Source organism: Scyliorhinus torazame, chromosome 16 (genome assembly GCF_047496885.1).
Source record: "Scyliorhinus torazame isolate Kashiwa2021f chromosome 16, sScyTor2.1, whole genome shotgun sequence".
NCBI classification, from domain to species: domain Eukaryota; kingdom Metazoa; phylum Chordata; class Chondrichthyes; order Carcharhiniformes; family Scyliorhinidae; genus Scyliorhinus; species Scyliorhinus torazame.
In genome coordinates, this window is record NC_092722.1 from 171,481,049 (window position 1) to 171,503,355 (window position 22,307).

Sequence of the window (22,307 nt, forward strand, 5' to 3'; positions counted from 1 at the left end):
TGTGGATTCCCCAAACCCCATTTTGGAGAGCACATCAATCATATAGGTGTGTGATATAAAGGCATTCTCCTGATCTTAGCTGATGAGGCAGGTGTCCATACCCCTCTCCAACACATAAGCAATTATATTACTGAGTAATGCAAGGCTATTAGAGATCTTTCTGCTGGGTACTGCGCAGATCTGGTCAGGGTGGATCAGCAACTCCAGTTGCCTCTGGGCAGGCAGGATCAACAGGTCTTGTCCATGGGATGGAGGATGATGACAACTCGCTGTGAGATGAGCTCTGATGCTCCTCATCGTTTGACAACGTCGGATTCCTGCCTTCACGATCACATTGCACTGTCTGACCGGATGATCCCTGCATGTGTGATGGCCATTCAATCTCACAGGTCCATATATTCTTTGGGAAGGAATGGGGGGGGGGGGGATTATGGAGGTGGTGAGCAGTGCTGTGTAAGTTGTCCTGCAAGGCAGCCTCACACTTTTGACCTTGTTCCCTGCAGCCTCTGAGGATCCAATTGTCCTGGGGGCCCTGCTCTGTGCCATCATCCAACACCCATACCACCAACCTCCCACACCTCTTCCACTCAGCATATCTTCTACACCCAGCCCAACCCGTCCTTCACACCTTTCAGACAGAGGATTGAGGCAGGTCTGAATATTAGTGAAAAGGTGTTTAATATAATGTATTAAATTCTGATCGTCACACTAACAGAAGGATGTGGAGGCTTTGGAGAGGGTGCAGAGGACGTGTACCATGATGTTGCCTGGTTCGGAGGGTTAGCAATGTGAAGAGGTTGAATAGACTCGGACTGTTTTCATTAGAAAGACAGAGGTTGTGGGGTTACCTGATAGAGGTCTACAAGATTATGAGGGGCATGGATAGAGTGGACGGGCAGGCATTCTTTCCCACGGTGGAGGGGTCAATCACCAGGGGCATAGATTTAAGGTCCATAGGGCAAAGTTTAGAGCCAGGTTTTTTAGGCAGAGCGTGGTTAGTGCCTGGAACGCGTTGCCAGCGAAGGTTGTGGAAGCATTTGCATGAACAGCGTTCAAAAGGCATCTTGACAAATACATGGATAGGATGGGTATAGAGGGAAATGGCATAAGGAACTGCTGAGGGTTTTGGCAAAGGTTGGTATCATGACCGGTACAGGCTTGGAGGGCCGAAAGGCCTGGTCCTGTGCTGTATTGTTCTAATGTTCTAATGACTATATATATTATTGTGAGCTGACCTCCTACCTCTAACCTATGTGCTGCACCCATGCCAACTTAATTGGTGCCTAACTTCCTCATTTTACGTGGCCTACCATTCCTTCTAGTTGTGACCCCAGACGGCACATCAGATATGGAGGCAGATTGCTATGTATCTCGCCCTCTGGCCTGAGGTGTCTTTGGCGGCCATCCTCTCAAGGGCCTGTAGCTGGATGGACCACCCTGCCCATGTCCATGAGATGTGCCAGGGTCAAGTGGGGGAGTGGGGATTCAAAGGCCTGAGGTGTTTCAGCACCTCTCCCATGGGATGCATGAGCACGGGCTCCATCACCTCCTCCTTCATTGGAGTGATCGATGGCCCCCGGGCTACTCCATGGAGACTGGAGTGAGCTCTGGAGGCTCCACCGTCACCTGGCACTGCTGGTCCTGGAGGCCCGCTCTCGTCACAACCAGGGTCTTAATGTTCAGCCATGGAGCACAGAAACTGGGCCATGTCACTCAGCAAGTGAGTCATGTTCCTTTGTGCCTGGCCCCGGTCAGTCAGCACCTGGCCAATAATCTCAACGCACTCAGCCATGACCCTTTGTGACTGGGCCAAGCTCTGGGGCGCCACAGCAATGTCCATGTGGGCCTATGACAGGGCTCCCCTGTCCTGAGCCTCAACAATCAACGGCAGATTGCCTCAAGCCTTGGCCGTCTTGACCAAGGCTTCCACCGCAGATGCCACCCGTTCAGTGTTGGCCTTGGTACCACGCATTGCCGGTACTGACTCCAGTGCCTGAAAGCAGTTTGACTCTTCCAACTGCAGCTGTAGGCGCTGGAAAGTTGCTGACAGTTCAGGCTCTGTGCCTGAATCTCCATTGATAGGATCATTCCAGAAGCGCAAGCCTTGTCCGTATTACAGCTGGGCAGCTGGTTCCTGGGATCAGGCAGCCCCGCAACTGTCCGATCCCTCGGGTGTTACTTCCATCTGATGTGGTGCAGGAAATATGACATGTGCATCAGAAAGTGACCCAGGAGCCTCTCCACTAAAATACCGACTGAGGTGATAGTATCTGCGTTGATGGAGGGTGAAGGTGAAATCAATGATGAGAAGTTGGGGTTATCCCCAGACTGGTCCTCCAGGGTATGCTGGGATTGTGTCTGGGGGAGAGATATCCCAACTGGGCCGGCGTGGATTGTTAATGATCCTAGAAGACAAAAGATAAGACACATGGTGAGATCTTGGAAGAGGGGTGACGCACTTGCTATAAAGGACATAATTTTACATTAGGGTCTCACTTGGTCGTCGCATGCTGACCTCTGATTCGGAGATGGCCCTTTCCTGAACCTGCCATCGCCTTCTGGTTGGTGGGGGTGAGAGCCTGGAGGTCCAGGATTTCCCTCCGGTCTTCTCCTGCCCCCATTAGTTATGGGCCGTCTTTTCCTAGGAGACACATAAAAGGACATGGTTAGATGCATGGATGTAAGTTGCATGGGAGGTCTGTAGTTGGTGGCATGTGTGTGGAAGGCACCTAGCCAAAGAGGGCAATAAAGGCATTGGGGTTTGGTGCAGGGGGAGAAGTAAGGGAGATGCAGAAAGGTCGGTTTTGATTGGCCTCTAGAGTGGTGGGGGATGATATGAAGAGCGAGGAATGGAAGTGATGAGAGGGGAACAGAAGTGGTGATTCACATAAGCTGCCCTAAAGAGTTCATCTTCTTGCGACACTGCGTGCCAGTCCACCTGGTGAGGCTCACAGCACTGACCATCTTGGCTACCTCCACCTAGGCCCGGTTAACGTTGGCAGGCGGTAGCCTCCTGCCCACCCTGGGGAACAGGAAACTGGATTCTCCGCCGGCGGGATGCTCCGTTTTGCCGGAAGCCCGGGGGTTTCGGACGGCGTGGGGCAACCCCACAATGGGAAACCCCATTGACTGGCTGGCGTAACGGAGCATCCCACCGGCAGAATGAAACAGAAATGTGGTGCAGCAGAGCGGAGAATCTATCCCAGGGTGTCCCATCTCTCCTCCACTGCATCCAACACCCATGTTCCCAAATCGGGGGGGGGGGGCTGCTCTTCTCTGGGCCATCGTCTTGTCTGGAATGAGAGTGCGTGGGAGTGGAGTGCTTATAAGCAGCTCCAGCTTGTTAAGCTCTCCAGCGTGAATTCCAGCCCCTTGTTCCGCACTGTAACTAATCACTGTTTGTCGATGTACCATTTGTCAATGTACTCTGTTGATTATTCTTTTTGTCTCCGCCGCAGAAAAATACTTTTCACTGTACTTCGGTACATACGACAATAAATCAAATCAAATCAGTGAATCTGATGTCGGCGGGAATGAGAATTGCTCTAGATTCACATGGGTAGTGTGCTGCCCCATTAGCATGTCCTGAATTGCTCCAGAAATAGCGCCTCCAACAGGAATGGGAACGTGAACTGCATGCAATTCAGTCCCGGCATCAACTCTTTATCTCCAAAATGGAAAATTTCACCCACAGTCTATTGGCCAGGTATGAACAATGATAATGAAGTCATTAGCAAGATGTACGAGGCATGTCAAGAGCATATGCCATGCCAGGTCAACACAAAGAACCAATGATTCTACATTAGATTCATGCCCATACTTCATCCAAAATCGCAACCAACCTTTTTCATGCCCATGGCACTGACTTCATCTCCATCATTGACTACTTTACCAAGTTCCCCATTATTCAACAAAATTGCACAATATGTCAAGCACAACTGTCGTACACACTCCAAGTACTATTTTTATTTGGTGTGTCTAGAGAGATTATTACGGATAACCATCCACAATTTATTGGCAAGTAATTTCAGGGTATATGTATGAGAAATGGAATATTGAGCACACTGCTTCTTCTCCTCATTACCCTAGATCTAACAGCCTAGCTGAACGAATAATTTGAACGGTGCAATCCCTAATTTCCAAATGTAGACAGATCAAGCAGATTTACACGTTGCAATGTTACACCTTTAAGTGCAACTATTCCATCACCAGCAGAGTCCATGTTTGTCAGCACACCAATTTACCTATTCTAATCCATTCTACTCTCAGAAACTAGAGAGCAACTTTTAAAACTACAATTCAAGATGACCAATGTACAGAATAAAAATACAGCAACAGAATTGTCAGGTTTACAGTTGCGACAATAAGTTCACATCCAGGATCCCACAGAAGGTACATAGCAACCAAAGAATTTGTTCAGAATCAAAAGGTCTCAAGAAGTTATTACGCATAAAGGCACAGCAGTGAAACATAACCAAGGACACATCAGATCCATTCCAGATCCTGAATACCATGAAATTCTATTGCATCCAGGATGCGATCCATAATGCAACCAGGAACAAGAGACAAGAATGACATTCCCACAGATCCAATAAGTAATTAAATAAACTGGATGTATTAGTACCCCTATGTTTTAGAGATTCACATTCACCAGTCTTATACATAAAATATAATAGTAACTAAACAAACATACATTGTAAACGGTTAAACTTCATTGGAAGGCAGGAAAATATTGTTAAAAAGGGAAATTTTATAAAATACCTTTACAGGATTGCAGCCTGCCATCATTTTAAGGGAAATGTGTCATGTGATCCAGTCTCAGTTTCACCTCTGCCTGGAGCAGAATACAAACACACAGCTCTGGGGTTCTGATGTCTTGAAGTTTTTTTTTTAATTCATTTGCTGGATGTGGGTGTTGCAGGCTAAGTCAGCATTTATTGCCCATCATTAATTGCCCTTGAGAAGCTGGTGGTGAGTTGGCTTCTTGGACTGCTGCAGTCCATGTGGTGTAGGTACCCCATAATGTTGTTAACAAGGGAGTTCCAGGATTTTGACCCAGCAACAGTGTAGGAACGGTAATATATTTCCCAAGTCTGGATGGTGGAGGGACTTGGAGGGAAACTTCCAGGCAGTGATGTTCCTATGTATCTGATGACCTTGTCCTTCTAGTTGGTAATGATTATGAGTTTGGAAGGTGCTATCTAAAGAGCCTTGGTGAGTTTCTACAGTGCATCTTGTCCTTGCCCCTCTCACCTTAAACCTATGCCCCCTAGTAATTGACCCCTCTACCCTGGGGAAAAGCCTCTGACTATCCACTCTGTCTACACCCCTCATAATTTTGTAGACCTCTATCAGGTCGCCCCTCAACCTCCGTCGTTCCAGTGAGAACAAACCGAGTTTATTCAACCGCTCCTCATAGCTAATGCCCTCCATACCAGGCAACATTCTGGTAAATCTCTTCTGCACCCTCTCTAAAGCCTCCACATCCTTCTGGTAGTGTGGCGACCAGAATTGAACACTATACTCCAAGTGTGGCCTAACTAAGGTTCTCTACAGCTGCAACATGACTTATCAATTCTTATACTCAATGCCCCGGCCAACGAAGGCAAGCATGCCGTATGCCTTCTTGACTACCTTCTCCACCTGTGTTGCCCACACGGCGAGACCTGAGAGGTGTGTCTGCGGGGGCCGTCCTGGAGGGGAGGTGCGGGATCCGAACCCGGGGGGGGGGGGCCTCCACGGTGGCCTGGCCCGCAATCGGGGCCTACCGATCGGCGGGCGGGCTCCTGTAGGGCTCTGCCATATTGCCCGGGGGCTGGCGCAGAGACGGGAAACCATGCACATGCGCGGAATCACTCGGCCATTCCACACATGCGCGCAAACACGACGGCTGGTCCGCGAATGGCAGAAACACGCCGGCTGTAGCGTGCATGCGCAAACTCACGCCGGCCGTTTCATGCCGGGTGGAGCTGCGGGGACCACTCCGGCGCCGACCTAGCCCCCTATGAAGAGGAGCATTCCTGATTATCCGGGACCATTGACGCAAGAATGCTTGGCGCCACTTTTCACGCCGGCGTCAGAACTTGGCCGCGGGATTGGAGAATCCCAGTCATTGACTCCCGGTCTCAAGGAGATAAATTAAGCATTCTCTATCCGACAATTTATATGAATGTTGTCCACCGCTCCACATATCAACCGCGTGTCTGCCTTTTTTGCAGTTCAAGATTCACTTCTGGGAACTTCCACAGATTAAACTGACTGCAGAGAGAAAGGTTATTTTCAGCTCCCTAGCCTTAAATCTGAGATGTAAACCTTCAGAGGCCTGATATGGAGAGAGTTCCTTAACCAGCTCCTGGCTGTTCTTGAGGTCTGAATGGAAATGAAAGACAAAATGGAGCTTGCCTTCTCACCAGCCTTTCTTCCAGAAGGTTCTGAATGGCTCCACCAATCGCAGATGAGAACAGGATATGTCCTACAACTGCAGAGGCATCGATTGGCTGCTTGCCAAGTCCATCAAAATAACATCACAGGCTACAGAGCATCAAGGGGAGTCCTGAGTCAGTACATTAGACCAGGGGTGTTTTCAGTTTGACCAAAGTCGGCAGTTTAAAGCAAAACCTGCAATGTTGCTGGATAGGGATTAAAAAGAAAAACACTAAACAGACAAGGGTTCAGCCAGTTCCTTACATTGTAGACCGATTTCAGTTCAGTTTCTGGTCAATATTAACCCCCAGGATGTTGATATACATTAGGCGTGATCTAACGGCCTCGTCGGGCCCGACTTGGGACACGATGAGGTTGGTAAATCTCGCGAGAGGCCTCTCGTGAGATTCACAGTGCCCGTTTCACCTCACGAGATCTCACAATGGGCCGGATCCAGATTTACATATTTAAGTAAGCTTAACTGCACATTTAAATATGTTTGCACGGAACCCAATGGTCTCGCCTCGGAGTAGTTGACGTTTAGCACTGGTTTCCACAAATGAGGACCAGGCATATCAGCATTTGTGGGAGGTCTGCCAGGCAAACCGGGGCCCCCAGGTAGTTGGGCTCTGGGCAGGGTGGTACACTGGCACACTCGATGCCACCTGGGTACAATGGAACTGCCAGCCTGGCAGGGTCACCAAGGTACCCTGGCAGTGCCACTCTGGCAATGCCAGGGTGCCCATGTGGCACAGCCAACCTGGCAGGAGCCCCGATCTCTTCCTGCATTGCGAGCTCAGCCTAAGTGTGTTCCTCGCCGAGGCCTGAAAATGAAGCAGAGTCCCGTTTAAAAGCGGGATTGTTCTTAGAACATAGAACATTACTGCACAGTATAGGCCCTTCGGCCCTCGATGTTGCACCGACCTGTGAAACCACTCTAAAGCCCATCTACACTATTCCCTTGTCGTCCATATGTCTATCCAATGACCATTTGAATGCCCTTAGTGTTGGCGAGTCCACTACTGTTGCAGGCAGGGCATTCCACGCCCTTACTACTCTCTGAGTAAAGAACCTACCTCTGACATCTGTCTTATATCTATCTCCCCTCAATTTAAAGCTATGTCCCCTCGTGCTAGACATCACCATCCGAGGAAAAAGGCTCTCACTGTCCACCCTATCCAATCCTCTGATCATCTTGTATGCCTCAATTAAGTCACCTCTTAACCTTCTTCTCTCTAACGAAAACAGCCTCAAGTCCCTCAGCCTTTCCTCATAAGATCTTCCCTCCATACCAGGCAACATTCTGGTAAATCTCCTCTGCACCCTTTCCAATGCTTCCACATCCTTCCTATAATGCGGCGACCAGAATTGCATGCAATACTCCAAATACTCATCCACATGGCCAAGAATCTCACCATTAGCCCAGTACTCTGTCTTCCTGTTATTCCTTCCAAAATTAATCACCTCACACTTTTCTGCATTAAACTCCATTTGCCACACCTCAGCCCAGCACTGCAGCTTATCTATGTCCCTCTGTAACTTGTAACATCCTTCCGCACTGTCCACAACTCAACCAACTTTAGTGTCATCTGCAAATTTACTCACCCATCCTTCTACGCCCTCCTCCAGGTCATTTATAAAAATGACAAACAGCAGTGGCCCCAAAGCAGATCCTTGTGGTACACCACTAGTAACTGGACTCCAGTCTGAACATTTCCCATCAAACACCACCCTTTGTCTTCTTCCAGCTAGCCAATTTCTGATCCAAACTGCTAAATCACCCTGAATCCCATGCCTCCGTATTTTCTGCAGTAGCCTACCGTGGGGAACCTTATCAAACGCTTTACTGAAATCTATATACACATCAACTGCTTTACCCTCATCCAACTGTTTGGTCACCATCTCAAAGGTTTGTGAGGCACGATCTACCCTTCACAAAACCGTGTTGACTATCTCTAATCAAATTATTCCTTTCCAGATGATTATACATCCTATCTTTTATAAACCCTTTCCAAGATTTTGCCCACAATAGAAGTAAGGCTCACTGATCTATAGTTACCGGGGTTGTCTCTACTCCCCTTCTTGAACAAGAGGACAACATTTGCTATCCTCCAGTCTTCTGGCACGATTCCTGTAGACAAAGATGACTTAAAGGCCAAAGCCAAAGGCTCAGCAATTTCCTCCCTAGCTTCCCAGAGGATCCTAGGATAAATCCCATCCGCCCCAGGGGACTTATCTATTTTCACACTTTCCAGAATTGCTAACACCTCCTCCTTATGAACCTCAAGCCCTTCTAGTCTAGTAGCCTGAATCTCAGTATTCTCCTCGACAACATTGTCTTTTTCCTGTGTGAATACTGACGAAAAATATTCATTTAGCACCTCTCCTATCTCCTCGGACTCCACGCACAACTTCCCACTACTGTCCTTGACTGGCTCTACTCTTACCCTAGTCATTAGTTTATTCCTGACATATCTATAGACAGCTTTAGGGTTATCCTTCATCCTACCTGTCAAAGACTTCTCATGTCCCCTCCTGGCTCTTCTTAGCTCTCTCTTTAGGTCCTTCCTAGCTAACTTGTAACTCTCAAGCGCCCTAACTGAACCTTCATGTCTTATCTTTACATAAGCCTCCTTCTTCCTCTTGACAAGTGTTTCGACTACTTTAGTAAACCACGGTTCCCTTGCTCGACCACTTACTCCCTGCCAGACAGGTACATACTTATCAAGGACACGCAGTAGCTGTTCCTTGAACAAGCTCCACATTTCCATTGTGCCCATTCCCTGCAGTTTTCCTCTCCATCCGATGCATCCTAAGTCTTGCCTCACCGCATCATAATTGCCTTTCCCCCAGATATAACTCTTGCCATGCGGTATATACCTATCCCTTTCCATCACTAAAGTAAATGTAATGGAATTGTGGTCACTATCACCAAAGTGCTCACCTACCTCCAAATCTAACACCTGTCCTGGTTCATTACCCAGTACCAAATCCAATATGGCCTCGCCTCACGTTGGCCTATCTACATACTGTGTCAGGAAACCCTCCTGCACACATTGGACAAAAACAGACCCATCTAAAGTACTCGAACTATAGCTTTTCCAGTCAATATTTGGAAAGTTAAAGTCCCCCATAACAACTACCCTGTTGCTTTCACTCCTATCCAGAATCATCTTTGCAATCCTTTCCTCTGCATCTCAAAACTTTTCAGAGGCCTATAGAAAACCCCTAACAGGGTGACCTCTCCTTTCCTGTTTCTAACCTCAGCCCATACTACCTCAGTAGACGAGTCCTCATCAAACGTCCTTTCTGCCACCGTAATACTGTCCTTGACTAACAATGCCACCCCTCCCCCTCTTTTACCACCTTCCCTGAGCATCCTGAAATATCTAAACCCCGGCACCTGCAACAACCATTCCTGTCCCTGCTCTATCCATGTCTCCGAAATGGCCACAACATCGAAGTCCCAGGTACCAACCCATGCTGCAAGTTCACCAACCTTATTCCGTATGCTCCTGGCATTGAAGAAGACACACTTTAAACCACCTTCCTGCCTGCCGGTACACTCCTGCAACTTTAAAACCTTACTCATAACCTCACTACTCTCAACCTCCTGTATACTGGAGCTACAATTCAGGTTCCCAAGCCCCTGCTGAACAAGTTTAAACCCTCCCGAAGAGCATTAACAAATTTCCCCCCCAGGATATTGGTACCCCTCTGGTCCAGGTGTAGACAATCCTGTTTGTAGAGGTCCCACCGACCCCAGAATGAGCCCCAATTATCCAGAAATCTGAAACCCTCCCTCCTGCACCATCCCTGTAGCCACGTGTTCAACTCCTCACTCTCCCTATTCCTCATCTCGCTATCACGTGACACGGGTAACAACCCAGAGATAATAACTCTGTTTGTCCTAGATCTAAGTTTCCACCCTAGCTCCCTGAATTCCTGCCTTACATCCCTATTCCTTTTCCTACCTATGTCGTTGGTACCTATGTGGACCACGACTTGGGGCTGCTCCCCCTCCCCCTTAAGGATCCCGAAAACACGATCCGAGACATAACGCACCCTGGCACCTGGGAGGCAATACACCAATCGCGAGTCTCTCTCGTTCCCGCAGAATCTCCTATCTATCCCCCAAACTATGGAGTCTCCAATGACTAATGCTCTACTCCTCTCCCCCTTCCCTTCTGAGCAACAGGGACAGACTCCGTGCCAGAAACCTGTACCCCATGGCTTACCCCTGGTACGTCCCCCCCCCCCGTCCCCCCAACAGTATCCAAAGCGGTATCCTTGTTACTAAGGGGAACAACCACAGGGGATCCCTGTACTGACAGCTTCCTCCAGCCCCTCTCACCATCACCCATCTATCTTTATTCTTCAGAGTAACTACATCCCTGAAGCTTCTATCTATAACCACCTCTGTCTCCCGAATGATCCGAAGTTCATCCAGCTCCAGCTCCAGTTCCCTAACGTTGTTTCTGAGGAGCTGGAGATGGGTGGACTTCCCACAGATGAAATCAGCAGGGACACTGACGGCGTCCCTCACCTCAAACATTCTGCAGGAGGAACATTGCACTACCTTCCCTGCCATCCCCTCTAGATAAAAAAAAAGACAACGAAAGATAGAGCTTGCCTGTTATTCACTCCCCTTCTCAGCAAGCACTCACTCAGCAACCTCTGCGCCCTGCACAAAAACACCAGCTAATGAACTTATTGTTTTGCTGTAATGTCACTCCTGAATTGTTTTTTAATTTCAGCCTGCTGCCCAGAAGTGTCCCTCTCAGCTCCCGCTCTTTTCAAATCTCCGCTCTGACTCTCAGCTCCCGCTCTTTTCAAATCTCCGCTCTGACTCTCAGCTCCCGCTCTTTTTAAATCTCCGCTCCGACTCTCAGCTCCCGCGCTTTTATATCATTAAGACACATGACCGACCCCACCCTTTGACCATCCCTCCACCTTTGCCTATCAGTGAAAGTTCAGAAAATAATTTGATTTCCCTGTTATCCCACTGTATGAGCACTGACCAACTGTCAGATTATAAAACGATTGGTCGGTAAAGTGCACAATCAAATGATGAAAGTGGCGGTTGGAAATCTGGGTACTGGTTATCACCCCTAGATCAGGTGTGCAGAGGAGAGAATTCCCAGCTCTGTAAACTCAACCTTTAAAATGGCCACCTAGGAGGTCTCATTTTCAGTTAGATGGGGGTGTGAGCTGAAAACAGGCAGAGCTGAAATAAGTCCACAGAGGCAGAAGTCTCTTCACCACTTTCTTTTTATTAACAAAACCAACAGCAGTACAAACATGTCCATTCAGCCTGCTGACTACACCGGGAATGCAGAGGATATACAAAGAAGAGGTCTCCTGATTGGGCGTCTAAGCAGGGAACTCGTATTCCAATTGGCCAATCTCAAAGTCATTACAGGGCGGACAAGCGTCAAAGGGATGAGGTGTTGGAAGTTGGTGCCATCCGGGGATGGCTAACTTGGGCGCATATATAAAGTGCCCCAATGGAGTTGTTGCTCCAAGTGTAACTTACTGAATGCTAGGACAGCACAGCGCAGTGGCTGGCACTGCTGCCTCACGGCACCGAGGTCCCAGGTTCGATCCCGGCTCTGGGTCACTGTCCGCGTGGAGTTTGCACATTTTCCCCGTGTTGCGTGGGTTTCGCCCCCATAACCCAAAGATGTGCAGGGTAGGTGGATTGGCCACCCTAAATTGTCCCTTAATTGGAAAAAATGAATTGGGTAGTCTAGATTTTTTTCTTTAAACTTAATGAGTGCAGCGCACCAGCGCCTTGTAAGAGGGTGAGTTGTCAGGTGAATGTCAAAACTGTAAATGTTGTCCAACTGTTAGATTATCCTATAATGGATGGCCCATCAAGGGCTTTTCCTATGGGTGAATTATCATTGATACTTCCTAACCAAAAAGTGCTGAACTGAGAGTCATGGAAATGTTGTTTTGCCATCACTACTTGATACAGAGAATATGGGCGGGATTCACCCCTACCCGGCGGGGCGGGGGGGTCCCGGTGGGACGGAGTGGCGTGAACCACTCCGGCGTCGGGCCGCCCCAAAGGTGCGGAATCCTCCGCACCTTCAGGGGCTAGGCCCGCCCCGGAGTGGTTTGCGCCCCGCCGGCCGGCGGGAAAGGGGCTTTTGCGGCACTGGATCCATAATCTCTGATGGTTTCTGGTGGTGCTCACCGTTGACACGATCTGAACCCATGCCTTGTTGGTCATAATAGGCGCCGAACGGCCTCCGCCGGCTGGCGCGAATTGGCGCAAGCGCGGGAGCGCCAGTGCGTGCTGACATCATCCCCGTGCATGCGCAGAGGGCTTCGCTTCCGCACCGGGAATGGCGGACCGGCACAGCCTCCGGTGCGGAAGGATAGAATGTCCCCACGGCACAGGCCCGCCCGTGGATCGGTGGGCCCTGATCGCCAGCCAGGCCACCGTGGGGGCACCTCCCGGGGCCAGATCCTCCCGCGCGCCCCCAAGAACCACGGAGCACGCCCGCACCGCCAGGTCCCGCCGGTAAGGGACCTACTCCAATTTAAGCCGGCGGGACTGGCAACAGACGGGCGGGACTTCGGCCCATCGCGGGACGGAGAATTCGGGCAGCCCCGGCAGCCATTGAGTCGCGCCGGACCCTGCCATTCTCCAAGGCGGGTGGCGCGACTCACGCCGGGCCAATTTTTGGGGGGCCGGAGAATTAGGAGGACGGCGGGGGCGGGATTCACGCCGACCCCCGGCGATTTTCCGACCCAGCTGGGGGTCGGAGAATCCCGCCCTATGTATTTATTTAATAAGCTGGCTAGGCTCAGTAGATGAATGAACAACACGGTCATGCTCATTAGCCCATCCACTTGTCCTATTGCCACTGACCTCGTCCCTCACAACTGCACAGTGTCATGGTACAACAGTCTGAAATAAGACAGGCAGTAGAGTTGTCAGTTGTCACTAAGCACAGCCTGTCATCTTGGAGTTACAGTCGTAGCACAGCACCAAGCGAATGTGCGGAGTCCTTCTCTCAACCACACCATTAAGAGTTTTCATAGATGAGATTATGCATATAAATTGCAAGCGAATTGAAGCGATATATTCTATGGGGTTCATGAGCCTTCTCAACTTACATTTTCATTAATTAATTCATCCATTTTCTTTCTAGAACCTGGTAGCAGAGGTACAAAGGGGAAAAGACATCATCTACCGCCTATTATGACCAACAAGGCATGGGTTCAGATCTTGTCAACGGTGAGCACCACCAGAGACCAGAGATTATGGATCCAGTGCTGCAAAAGATTCAGTGATCTGTTGTGCTCTGGCAAGGCTGAGTAGGTTGGCTCACATCTGCATGCTGCAGATAAAATATGAGATCTGGCACATACAAGCCTCAATGCTGAAGCAGAGGAATGCTGAAGCAGAGGAATGCGTAAGCAGCTTATATGACCACACACAAAACAGATGTGAATAGGCAGTATGATGCACAGACTTCCAGCATCCTCACTATTTTGCTTTCTTTTATACTGCCAATTTCATTTTATTAACCAAAACAATTTAGTTTAAAGTCCTTTCTACAGCCTTAGTCATACAACATGACAAGACACTGATCCCAGTGCAGTTCAGGTGTCGACTATCCCAACAGTACAGATCCCTCTTTTCCCAATTCTGGTGCTAGTGCCCACAAATTGAAACCCATTTCTCCCACATCAATCTTTGAGAAAACATTCAACTCTCTGATATTATTTACCCTATGCCAATTTGCACGTGGCTCAGGTAATAATCCAGAGATTATCCCCTTTGTGTTTCTGCTTATACTCCCTCAATGAACCTCTTTCTTAGTCCTGCCTGTCATTGGTACCCACGTGCATCATGCCAACTGGACCTTCTCCTCGCATTGCAAGTTTCTCTCTCACCCAGAGATGCTATCCTTAAATCTGGCACCGCGCAGGCAACACAGCCTTCAGGACTCACGTTCTTAGCTGCAAAGAACAAGTACTCATCTAATTATACTGTCCCCTACTACAATTACATTCCTTTTTATTCCCACAACTTGGATGGCTCCCTGAACTATCAGTCACTCTACCTCCCTGTAGCCCTTGCTCTCATCCACATAAACTGCAAGAACCTCGGATACGTTGGGCAATTGCAGCGGCTGGGGCTCCTCTAATGCTACCTTCTAGGCCCACATAACTGCCTCACTCACAGTCACACCCTCCTGTCCCTGACCACAGAACAAAATCAGAAATACCTAGCCTTCGAGGTGTGAATGTTTCCTGGAGCAGGTAAATTTCCCCCTCCCTGATGCATTACAGTGTTTGAAACTTGGACTCCAGCTCATTAACTCTGAGCCGAAGTTCCTCAAGCAGCAGACACTGCAGATATGGTTGTCATGGGTCACACTGGTGCTCACCAGCTTCCATGCAATAGAATGAATTGGTGGACAGAGGAAATGGTAAAGTGATTTGGGGACAGGGAGGTAAATGTGATGAAGCCTAGTTACTCATTTTCATAGTAAATGTTAACGTGGATTGGTTGGGCCAAATGTTGTGTGTATGTTGTGCATATATCTGTGTTTCTCCAAATATATGCCGTGTTCACCGTTCATGGTACATGCCTATTAAAAAGAATCAAGAAGATGCATCTTCCTTCTGAACATCTGTCAGAAGAAAATATTACTCCACCTTTAAATTATTTCCTCCTTTTTATTACATTCCTCTTTTAATGGCTTGAATACCAAGTAGGAAGCTACTCCTATGGTCAAGTCCATTTATTGATTTTCAGTATAGTTTCAAACTCACAAAGATATCTGAATTCAGCTGCATTCACTAAATGCCATTGATTTTTAATAATTGAGAAATGCTTTTAAGCAAATTCATGTCCTAAAATGTGAGCAGATGACAAATACATTAGTTAGGATTGATGCCAGCATCTGTTACATTCCTCTAATTGAACATTTGGATTAAATGGATTGTGATTGATTTTTTTTACCATTAGAAAATGGACCATAACATTCTGTGATGGATTTGATTGCTCCAAGAGTCAAAGAGATATGTACAGCAGAGTATAATTAATCACCGTCTCCTGCCAGCCTTACCAGTGCTTTGTGATAGCTTTTTCCTTCACTGAAAAGGGTGGTGTAATAGAATGCTGACTTCGTCACAGCTGCACACAGCAGCACTCCACAGTCTGCTCTCTCCTGGCCATCACATGCAAGATGCCGGATGCAAGAATTGGCGAACATCATTAGCTGAAGGTCATCAACCTCAATGGGAGTCAAGGTTGGGGTTTAAACTTGTGTTTGAATGAGATGCGAATACCAGCTGCTACCTCTGACACCACATTTTCTTAAAATATTATAAGCAGGAAATGACTTTCTACAATATTTACTGCGACAACATAAATGGACGGACACCTCTGTGAAAATGATCAGAGAGGTGAATTTGATAGAAATATGTTTAGCATTCATGCAATCATATCGGCAAACGTAAGTTTTAAAGCTCCATTCCATACACCCACCTTGCCTCACCCACCATTTCTGAACGTGAACACATATACTACCTACAATTTTCCAGCTGTTAGTGATCATTAAATCCTGGCTAGCGCATGTCTGAATTTCTGGTATGTCCGGTTGGCAGGCAAGGACTCACACCAATAGCATGGACTGATAAAATCACTAGTACAATGTATGTGTGTTACAAATGTGTACATTTCAGAAAAATGTTGAATTCTGATTATCTTAAATCAATAACTCAAACCCAGGCTGTTAACCACAAAATACTGCAAGCCAAAGCCTACTGCTTGAATACTTTGAATTATTCTGAACACTGATTTCTCTTGAGGAGTTATTTCCATTGCATACAGCTCCTTCAGTTTGTTTTCATGCTTTTTTTCATCTGAAGTTATTTGGTTGTTCCATTGATTCTGATTTGTGAACAGGTAAAAATTCTTCTGGCAATCAATTGAAAACAAAAAACAAATGCATTTAAATATAATAATGTTTGTCAGCCGGCCTCAAAGTGTTACAGTTTTTCATGATTAATTTTAATAGGCCGATGTTTTCCCTGGTGTTTATAGCACTGGATAATAGAATGTTCTTTCTGCATTGGATCTGCAATAGGTGATATTTCCATTCTCAACACATTCAAAACAAGTGCTTTGAGTTAGTGCTGAGATTGCTGAATTAGCTCTGTATCAGGGGAATACAATGATCTCAGAACTGTGATGTTCATGACTGACGACCCCCATTAACCACTAGTAGAAGGTGACCTTTGTAGCAAATCTGCATTTGAATTCTGCTGACAATTATCAGTAGCTTTCTGAAAGTACCGACTACTCTTTATGGTACAGTTTCATGGACCTCAGGGACTCTCCTCGTACCTCAATCAATTGACCATTCTTCATGAGTGAAGTCACATAATGAGCGCCAACAGTCTATTTGTCTGGCAGGGGCATCACAGCTGAGCCGGATCCAATCTTTACCTGATGGCCATTCATGGCTTAGGAGAAAAAACCTGTCTGATTTTTTTTCTCCTCATAATGAAGTCTTCTAAGGTCAAAATATTGGTGTGTTTCTAAGTGCAGGGTGAGCAAAATGTGCTGTTGCGGACTAATTACACCAATGAATAGACATGAAAGCCCATTAAGTTCAGCATCAATGTTCCTTCTATTTTGTTTTTGGTTGTGTGTGACTATTCAATTAGGTGTATGGGCCATTTAAATCTTTTCGCAAGGTAACCTAAAGAGGCCAATTTGGGCTCAACTGCACAGGAACTTCAGTACGGCTGCGCTGCTGTACAGCTTAGAGGGATCCTTGTTCAGAGTACTAGTCTTAATGTAAATGAGCATTATATTTAGCATAAGCTGCACTAAAAATGCACCCATCAAAAGCCAAGTATATTTTTAGCTTAACTTTAAACTGGGCGAAATTTTACACAAAAAAAGAATCCTGTTTTGGACGCGTATAGTGGGGTGTTTCAAGGCGCCTGTTGTGCCGAAAATGACCCTTCTATCAAACAAGACCTTTTTTTTTTAAATTAAGGGGCAATTTAGCCTGGTCAATCCACCTACCCGACACATTTTTGGATTGTTGTGGGCGAGACCCACCCAGACAAGGGGAGAATGTGCAGAATTCCACGTGGACAGTGACCCGGGGCCAAGATCGAACCCGGATCCGTGGTGCCATGAGGCAGCAATACTAATTAATATGCCACCATGCCACCCCTGGGACTTTTGGGGGGGTCTTGGTGAGGAATGCTCCACTGAGACGGCACTTACTTCACTGACAAACTGAGCTGTCCTGATCTTTCGATCCCCCTTGAACGCCACACCATGGCCTCCGGAGCCCCAACATACCTGTTAGGGGGTCCTCAAGCCCTCCCTCACCTTATCTCATAAGGACAAGGCCTGATCCCTGGCATGGGCAACCTGGTACCTGGGCACCTTGGTATTGCCATCCTGGCATGCTGGCAGTGCTCGTCAGCCTGGCAGCGCCACTCAGAAACCCTGGCACTGCCTCGTGGTGCATTAATTAGTATTGCTGCCAAGGTGCCCAGGTGGAAAGAGTGCCAGGGTACTACCCTGCCCAGAACCAGACCACCCGGGGCCTCTAATAGCCAAGAAGACCCCCCCAGGTGTCGTTATGCCTTGTCCACGTTTGTGTGGCCCTGTGCTAAACGCCACTATGGTGAGGTCTCCCAGGCACGGCCGTTCGTTCCCAGGCCTCAGGAGAATCGGGCGCTCACAGTATGTTCACCTGGGTCTCGTTAGATCTCACGAGGCATTCCGAGCGTCACAAATCACGAGGGAATTAACCGCCTTGTCGTGTCACCAAGTCGGCCATTCGATCGCGCCCACAGTGTGCTGTCACTTGCAAGGTTATGCCAACCAATAGATGACTGAGCCATTCTCTGCCATAATGTGTTCATTATTTAAAATTGCCTCCATTCAGGCTGAACCAGAGTGCAATACTCTGGGATTGCAATATACTGACTTGGAATTTCTTGGAATCTTTTTGGCTTTAGAGTGACATTGCTCCATTTTCTTGGAGAAAATTTGCATAAGTGACTAAAGCAAGTTTTATGCCGAAACTAATTTTTTTGTTCAGTTGCAGTGTTCCGAGTTACATTTGACAAAATCCTACTCAGCTGATTAGCATAGCTCCACTCTCACGTCAAAGACCAGAGAACTCATGAATGCCTAAAATGCCAAGGCGGGCTAGTTAAAAGGCTCATTCCAGTTATATGGAACTTCATCCCAGTTGTATTCTTAAATACTAGGCCCTCTCACCCTCACGCCCCCTCATTCCCCAACCATTTGTCACACCCTATCCATTCCAACTCATGCCAACCCATGCCTCTCCACTGATGTCCATGGCCTCTTATAGTCCTGTGCAAAATTTGTGCAAACCCATGCTACCCACCCACCTTTTCTCTTACACCCTCCATGCCAACTCATGCAGTATCCACCATGAGCAAACTTCAAGAGCCATACTGACATAAAATAAAGTCCTAAGTATTACATACTTTACCATATAAAATGTACAAATTTATAATTACCCATTCAATATATCTAAATCCCCTCAAGTGCTTGATCCACCTCAAAAACAAACATTTGTATTCATAATCCAACATCAAACATTTTAATAACCTCTTGGAGCTATCAACCAAACTGTGAAGTAACATCTCTCCACTGTGAGAATGACCAGTTCTGGATGCAGTCAAGCAGTAATAATGATATAATGAGAGCACTTAGAGTCAATAAATATCTATTGAAACTACAAGCACAGATTTATTTCAACTCTTAAAGACAAACTGGCTATTTTTTAAAAAATATAGCTTAAAGGGTTAACCATTTCAATCACTTGACAGTACCACAGACCTCGGGCGGGATTTAATGAGCAAAAAACAAAGCCCTGGTTTGGGCGCAAATAGTGGGGTCTTTCTCGGCTTCGGCAGCCCCAAAAACTTCCCCGCTATCAAACAGGTGGGGGGTTTTCAGGCCTCGGTCGGTAAGGCTCTGGGAAGGCCATACCTACCTCATTTCCTGCACGGAGCCGTCAGTGCAGGAAAAGATCAAGATACCATTTTTAAATGCCGCCACAATCTCTCAATCCCCCTCGGACAACACACTGTGGCCTATGGACTCCCCTCACTGCCTCAACATATGTCTTGGGGCTCTTAGAGCCCCTCCCTCAGCCTACCTGTTAAGGGCAGGGCACCCCCAGACCCGATTCCTGGCACCGGGGCACCTTGGCACTGCCAGAGTGCATGGATAGCAATGCCTGGGTGGCAGCAACCAGGTGCCTGACTGCCAGAGTGCCTTGCTGGCAGTGCCAAGGTGCCTGGGTGGCAGCAACAAGGTGCCCAGGTGACAATGGGAATGCCAGGGTACTACCCTAACCAGAGCCCAACCTTTGTGTGGACCAGTGCTTTATGGTGCCAGTGCAACGTCTCCCAAGTACAGACGTTCATTCCCAGGCCTTGGGAGAATCGGGCGGCAACATATTTAAATGGTCCTAATGGTTTCCTGAAGTATGTTAATCTCATTAGATCTCACGAGGTGTTCCAAACGCTGCAAATCTCGTGAGATTTAAAGGCCTCGTCACGTCACCAAGTCGGGTGCGACAGGCCACTAGATTGCACCCCATATCTGATCGTGACCAGTATTTACATCTACCCATAAAAAGTCATAACTCAAACATAGCAGGATAATGCCCTCTCTCCAATAAAAATGGAGTCTGCTTGAACTCGGCAATGGTGCCGAACTCATGTTTCCCCATTTGCGAGTCACACCCTGCTCCCATTCCCCTACTGGACAAATAGATCTGTTGGAAATGTGACAAATCTTCTAGATCAGTGTTCCCTGGGACATTTTTAGATAAGTCATGGAGTTTCCACGACACCGTGAAAATCTAGGCCTCAGATTTCTGCAGAAGCATTATTACTGTACTGACACTATAGTATTGTGAAATCTTACTCACACAGTAACAGAATAGATAGTGTCAGCTGCATTTTGTCCATTCATTGTGTTACAAATCCACAAAGCTAGTCAGATAACAAAACCACTGCAATATCAACTAATATATAATTCAAAGTAAGCAATTGGCCTTCTTAATACTTTAAAATGAAGTGTAAAATTAACTAAAAGAGACTATTACTATATAGTACTATAATTATGTAGCTATTTTTTCCAAAGGAAGAACTTACTTTGAAGTTTTACAGGAAAAGCAAATTAAAAAGTACAAAGTTATTTTTGCTCATTGTCCACTCTATTTTATCTTTCTGAATATCTGTTATGATTTCATCTTCCTTTACCAATAGTCAACATGATGCATTGTTTTGTGATCTCTGGGGTGCAAGCCAGGCCATCAAAGTCAGTGAACAGCTCCTCCTTGAGTGCAGCTACATTCTTTTGAGAGGCCCGGAGGTGGAAGGCAAGCTGTCTAGACATTGATGTAAAACAGCATCAAGTATCTCTGGAGTCTGAACATGTTTGAGAAAGCCTTCTTATAGGCACAATCTAATGTGGATGCGCATTAATGATATCACAACTGCAAAGGTGCTTTACAGGCCCTGGGTAACTAAGAAGCCAAAGTTTAAAATATTCACTTGGGACTTCCTGAACATATTTTCAAGTGATTAGTGATGAATTTCCTTCTGACATTGAACCACTTCATATTCCGCAGCAGCTTTAATCGTGTAATTCAGGATACCAACATCATTTAGCATCAACAGTTAAAAATATGCCCACAAGAAATCTCATCGCATGTGGTTTCCTAAATTTCAGTCAGTTTTATTTAACTCATTTTATAGTAACCTTGATTGCAATCATTATCACCGCTATCACTTGCATTAATTGAGAGGTCAGCAATTCTGAAATCATAAGGCAGCTACAGATAAAAAATTTCCAAAGGGAAAGAAATTTCCAACTCTGATTATTGAGATTAAAGTCTGTCGTAGCAAAATTGATTTGTTCTCAACTGGGACTGAGAATTAGAAGTACACAGTAAGTCGCTCAGGGAAGAACAAGTGAAACAGATTATGCTAGGTTTCTTCACCTGGAACAAATCAGTTTGTTGTAATTTTATGCTGCATTGAGTCCCACAAGTCCCCACGTGACGATTACAATGGCTGAGCTCTGCAGTGAAGCCAGAGAGACTTAACAGGATATTGCATCCAGTCAGGAATCCTACAGATAGAACAATCTAGCAGTGAATGAAAAAGACAGCGAGCACTGTTCTGATCCTGACAGGGTTACCAGCCACTGCAGCATGGATTTACACTGACAACAGTAAAATCTCGCCTACCTGCAGTCTGGCATTCAGTCACAGACTCCTTCTCAGACATTGTAGTGAATCCAGTCAAAATCTGCAGTGTTTAAAATCTTTTAACCATTAGGCGAGCAGGATCTTTAGCTCACTGTGCAGCCTCTGCCATTGAATAACTGCAATCTGACTGAATTGCAGCGTGTCTTTGAACTACTAAAACAAGCTTCTCCTTTCTCCCCCTCTCTGTTCAAATGTCTTCTATACTGATGGTTCAGTAAAGCCCCAATCTTTGACCCCCACGCCCACTATGCTAAAAAGACTTTTCTAGTTGAAATTAGCCCAAACATAGGGGAAGAAATGAGCTGCTTGCACTCTTACTCCTCATGCTTCTGCAGAACTCCGCCTCCCTAATGCGCTCATACAGTGTCAGCACGAGCAGGAAAGGGCTTCCCATGCTGCAGTCTGACAGGATGGACCACAGTGAGGGAAACAATTAACATCCCTCAGTAAATGTGGACGATAGACTAGATTATTTTGTAATCTTTTGGATTTCATTATTTAGCATTCTACTTATCAATCTTAATTCACTTACCCCTTGAAATGTGTATAGCAACAGTT

General features: G+C 46.8%; 1 protein-coding gene across 4 annotated transcripts in view; it reads right to left on the bottom strand.

Moving 5' to 3' along the window:
• The window catches only part of hspa12a (heat shock protein 12A), a 249,330-nt gene extending 227,224 nt beyond the window's left edge, over positions 1-22,106 (bottom strand). For 2 of the 4 annotated variants that reach the window (XM_072479470.1, XM_072479468.1), the window contains exon 1: positions 21,729-22,106. In XM_072479470.1, coding sequence (XP_072335571.1) covers positions 21,729-21,768 — 40 coding nt within the window. In that variant the 5' untranslated portion in view covers positions 21,769-22,106. The remainder of the gene's footprint in view (positions 1-21,728) is intronic. The other 2 variants (XM_072479469.1, XM_072479471.1) reach the window with 1 other exon arrangement.
• Between the last annotated feature and the right edge of the window lie 201 nt (positions 22,107-22,307).